The following is a 5024-nucleotide window of genomic DNA, read 5'->3' as shown; positions in this document are numbered from 1 at the left end:
TCCACCTTTAGTTCCCCGTACTTTAAAACAGAATCCAACTGTTTTCGTCTAAATTAGCAGAATCCAACACAGAATCTAGGAGCACTTTGATTCTGTTTTAAAATGTGGATTTCATAGACCGGACCCGTTCAGGACTCTTGGAAAAATCAGTTCTACACGTTTTAAATGCAAATGCCGCAAAAATTGCAACGCATTTTAAACGCAAATGGACTTCCCATTTTCCGTTGCATTTGCATTCAAAATACACATGTATGTTGGTCTGAAAGACATTAAAATGGAAATTCCAGGTAACCGAACTGATGTTTTCCCCTTTTCCACTTACTGATCTACCAACGATATATTGTCTCCCTTACCTCCGCCCATACAGCTGAAGAAATGCAGGTTATTTTTCTGTACATTGCGCGTCTCACTTCATGGTCCATCTCACCCAAATTTGACTTTGAGCTGATTCTGCCGTATGCAATGTACATTCTCTCTATGCGAAAAATAATGTAGCACTAAGGCGAACCCGTTTTACACATACCGCATTTTCCATGGCTATACTGCGTTGTCAATATGAGTGGGATTTAGAAATATCTACACGGGTTTGCACTATTGATTTTCAGGTTTCAGTGCAAGGCACACTGTGGTTTTTGAGCGAGACACAGAAATGCTTGTGTGATATCAGACCTTGATCGAGGAGCAGCGATGGCTAACTTATTACCATTTTGTGTACTACAATTATGCCATTTATCTGAGCGAGTATTAGTCGATCAGCTTCAGCTTGAAATAGACAGCATGATGTGTTTTTCGTCTTGCTCGTGGCCTTTTGTTTCTCCATTTACAGCGCATTTTGTTATCAGCTTCAGCTTGAAATAGACAGCATGATGTGGTTTTCGTCTTGCTCGTGACCTTTTGTTTCTCCATTTACAGCGCATTTTGTTGGCCAAACCTTTGTAGTAAACATCAATATATCATTTGATGACGAATTTATCTTGCTCGCGGCCTTGAGTTCCTCCATTTAACATGATTTAGTTGGCAAAAGGAACAACACCCCAGCTTCGTAATCATCAATATATCATTTGATGACAATTTTATCTTGCTCGCGGGAATGAAATCCTCCATTTAACATGATTTAATTGGCAAAAGGGAACAACACCCCAGCTTCGTAATCATCAATATATCATTTGATGACAATTTTATCTTGCTCGCGGGAATGAAATCCTCCATTACCCATGATTTATTTGACATAAAGCGAACATTAGCTCTAATTACGATTCGGAAGAGCCCCTGAATGCAGATCGAGACCTTGACACGATTCTTTGCTCGCTCTAAACCAATGGTGATCGGTATTTTTGTGGACGTCACAGAATAATCTCTTCTAGCCGAAGTATCACCAACGCCCCAGAGCTCATTTCGCTCATTTCCCTCTGGCGTGGTTGAACGTTCTGAAAGATTTCCCCCCACTTTTATCGTTCGTTATTTACTGGAGCTGCTGATTTGCGGAAAGTTAGATGTGATTTATTAGGGAAGAGTATCAACAACGAGTAAGTGAAACATTTTTTTTCCTCTCAGAATCTGTGTCATTGGAGGATATTAGACGCGTGCCAAGTCACACAGTCCCCAGTTTTCAATTATTATTATTCACACCGCGTGTTTTCTTCTTCCTAGTGTATTTAATAGTAAATGACCTTCATTTTCGAGTAAGTATCGCAAAACCTTTCTCCTCTTTCCTTTTTTTTTGGAAACTATTCTCCGTGCAGAAATTATACTCTACTCACAAGCTGCGGGATCCTTCTTATTTCCTGGTGTAATTGTAACCTTTTTTTTCTGCAGGAATTTCTCTACTGCTGCTGCTATTGATCGATCGATCGTCGAATAGTTCTAATCCAAAAAACATTCCTCTTCCAAGTAAGTTAAATATTTTTTCTCAGAAAACTGATGCAGCGGAGTCTTTGCAGAATGAACGGTCTAAGATTTTTCAGAAAAGATGAGTTTTTTCATTCTTAAATCAATAATTAACTGCAAACTCGGACAAACGCTTATAAATTTCGATAAGCCACCCGGACGGGAGTTGTGCGTAGACTTAGAAAATGTTTTCGGAAATAAGCGACTTATCTCTCGAGTAAAACTTTCAAACGGGTGGGCTTTTCGCCAATTCATCGATTTCACTATCGGTGTTTCAAAATCAGGGTTTCTGTCAATCTATATTATCAAAGATTTTGAGTATTGGTTGCTCGGACCAGGATTCAAGTGGATTTTACGATTCGTCGAAGCTAGGGTGTCTTGTTTTTCTGAACGTATGAAGGATGCCCCAAAAACGACAATTTGTGAAAAAATCCGATTCAAATCGAGAGATGCCGTTTTTAAACTGATACAAGGAGGTTTGAGTTTTGAGAAGAATTCACCACAAGCAGTGTGGTTTAAACAGTTGATCAGGGTTTTTGTGAAATCTAGAGAAGATGCAGTATTACTAGCTCTCGAGGAATTTTTTCACGAATTTACCGCCGAAACAGGAATTTTAGTGTTTATTCAACGCCCATTCGCCTCGGAAATCCCGGACTTACTAAGAGGTATATATTTTTTACAACGTCATCATAATCACTCGGCCTCTGGAGACAAAAAGTCTACAGCAATTATTCGATTTTTCAATAATGCCGCTTTATCTGGGACTGTAAACGGGAGTAGCTTAAACTTAATCAGGCTTTTATCGAGAAAACTTTTTTAATTTTGCAGACATTACGGCGAAGCTGAATCTCGATTCATTTCAATTTGCAGTCTGTTGCACAAGTGTGCTCCGAAGACGACTCGGTCATCAATCAAGGCGCGAGGACCGAAGAAGCAGCCCCCGTCCTGATACCGGCCCCTACAAGCGGTACTCGGCGAGAATCGATCCAAAAACGTAAAAGGGATGGTGGAGACGATGATGATGAGGCAGATGAAGATGATTTAAACGACGAACGGCGGCCCGCGGAGGACCCCGCGACCATGAATGCTAAAGAAACCCCAGCCCTCGCTACAATTAGTGCGCCGGATGCTCAGCCACAGAAAAAAAAGAAGAAAAAGCGAAGAAAGGACCATGATCATCAGTCCGTCCTATGTACAGTCGAGGGATCACATCTTCAAGTGAGTATGCGGGCCTTCTCCATTATTTTGGTAGGAACCTGTAGTATTAAGCATTCAGTATGCGTCGCACAGCCCTTAACGCTGCTTTTTTTGTTCTTTCTTGCGCGCGGGGATGAAAATATCTTAACAACTATAATCTTTTATTTCATTTTACAGACAGTGCCGCGAGTGCTGTGTCTCGAGGAAGGACCGACCATTGCTTTAAAGGAAGTAGCCACCACCCCCGCCCCAGTCGGTACAAATGATGTTCATCATCAGAAAAAGAAAAAGGCCAAAAGGGCTAGGAGAGTAGAGCAACATCATATTGTTGAAGAAGATGGTGAAGGGCGATTCACAAACTCGGAGACGAAACATCTCCCTCAGGCTAAGGCCCAACACGCAGATTCGCAGCAAGCGGAGAAGGAACGACCGTGCGCTCCATCACCGTCGCCAGTCGTCTGCAGTATCGTCGACGGCGGTGAATCTCATCTTCAAGTGAGTATAGGCCAAATTCCGTTTTTACGCTGCTAAACTCAAATAATATTCGTTCTTGATTTCAAAACCGGGTATGCCCCCGTAGATCCGTTTGAACTTAAATAAAATCGGCAAACAGAAGATACACCTTTCAACATATAGATTTCTGTTTTGTTAATACAATATCATTTTCTTATATTCTATCATGTTTTTTGTTGTTGCTTGATTCTGCAGGTCTGTACCCCGTCGACGAAAAATAAGAAAACTAAACCCGAAAGAAATGAGCATCGGGCTTCAACGAAAAACCGAGTGCGTGATAAAGAATCCTCTCAATCAAAGAAGAAGAAGTATCGAGAGGGTCAGCAACCCTCGCGCAGAAAATGTTCCTCGCCCGTTATACAAGTGCAGGGATGTGGGGTGGCCACACCACAGGAAGTCGTCTCAAATACATCGTTTGATACGGATCCACCCAGCACTAGCGAGGATGATAACAGCGAGCAGGGCGAGCGAGCAGACTTCAACAGTTTCTTATGCCAAGAGGCGGACTCTGCAGAGGAGGGGACCTTATTTCATCGTCTCCGGGCTCGTACTAACCTAGCACTATCCAAGGCTGAACTCAACGTGACTCGGTTTCTTTCCAATCACTACTCATTTTTATATTCTAATCTAACAAATGAAACGGGACGGGCTAATTTTAGGGAATATTTTCACGCAGGCTTTGAACATTTTATTGAGCTAATTTTAGAAAAAGAAGTTCAACACAAGGTTTTCGTACGCTCTTCAGAGTACGCGAAACGCGTCAATAAGGCTCAGTGCCTAGAAAGCGAGTACGCCCGAAAACAAGAGGCTATCGCTCTTGGCGAAAAGGCAACACAATTCATGGATGAGGCCCTAATAAAAGTTAAAGAATTTCGCACAATTGTGCACTCGGCAGTAGAAGACTATACCAAAGACATAAACTATACAATGTTAGATAGGGCCGCGTTTGATGCGGAGGTTCAGTCCGCCAAAGATCTGACCAAAAAGATTTTTGCTCTCGTACTCAAAGCTCAACGAGTTTACGAGAATGAAGGGGAAAAAGGGCAATGTTTTGGGTGCGCCGAGAGAGAACTTAAATTTAAAAGTAATGATAAGATCCTCGGGAAATGCCTGTTTGTTTCTCGGTTGCCAAGAGAACTAAGGCAGCTTGAAATATTCCCTAAAACCGAGAAAGAACGTGAGAATGAGGCTCGTCTTCAGCGAGAGAAAATCGATTTAAACGGTCCGGAGCAGGGCGTCCGAAAACCGACCTTGCCCGGTAAAATCCCGACTGGAGGTAAGCGGTCGATGATCGGCATCAAGAACATCAAATGACTATCATCAAAAACGGGCTCACGGTTGGAAACCGAATTGGCTTCGGGTTTACGCCGGAAATATCCCTTTCATCCGAGAAGGGTGGCTTCGCCCGTTACCCGAAAAATTGGCCC

The 5024-nt window shown here is 42.4% G+C and overlaps 1 protein-coding gene and 1 long non-coding RNA gene across 2 annotated transcripts; both read left to right on the top strand.

Moving 5' to 3' along the window:
- The first annotated feature begins 1412 nt into the window (after positions 1-1412).
- On the top strand, positions 1413-3099 carry LOC135502628 (uncharacterized). The gene is made up of 3 exons (XR_010449800.1): positions 1413-1526; positions 1816-1890; positions 2758-3099. It is a non-coding gene; the product is annotated as an uncharacterized LOC135502628 (long non-coding RNA).
- A 12-nt stretch (positions 3100-3111) lies between these two features.
- On the top strand, positions 3112-4911 carry LOC135502216 (uncharacterized). Its single transcript, XM_064794872.1, has 3 exons — positions 3112-3135; positions 3262-3579; positions 3793-4911. The coding sequence occupies exons 1-3, from the start codon at positions 3112-3114 to the stop codon at positions 4909-4911; spliced, it is 1461 nt and encodes a 486-aa protein (XP_064650942.1).
- Positions 4912-5024: the final 113 nt, after the last annotated feature.

This window comes from Lineus longissimus, chromosome 18 (assembly GCF_910592395.1).
Source record: "Lineus longissimus chromosome 18, tnLinLong1.2, whole genome shotgun sequence".
Classification (NCBI taxonomy): domain Eukaryota; kingdom Metazoa; phylum Nemertea; class Pilidiophora; order Heteronemertea; family Lineidae; genus Lineus; species Lineus longissimus.
Note: the sequence above shows the minus strand (reverse complement) of the source record. Positions and strands in the feature narration are given on the sequence as shown.

Excerpts from the sequence above, each read along its gene's own strand:
- LOC135502216 (XM_064794872.1), top strand. The coding sequence starts at position 3,112 with ATGCGGGCCTTCTCCATTATTTTG. Across the intron at positions 3,136-3,261 it reads GGGCCTTCTCCATTATTTTG|ACAGTGCCGCGAGTGCTGTG; the intron begins GTAGGAACCTGT and ends TTCATTTTACAG. Across the intron at positions 3,580-3,792 it reads GCGGTGAATCTCATCTTCAA|GTCTGTACCCCGTCGACGAA; the intron begins GTGAGTATAGGC and ends TTGATTCTGCAG.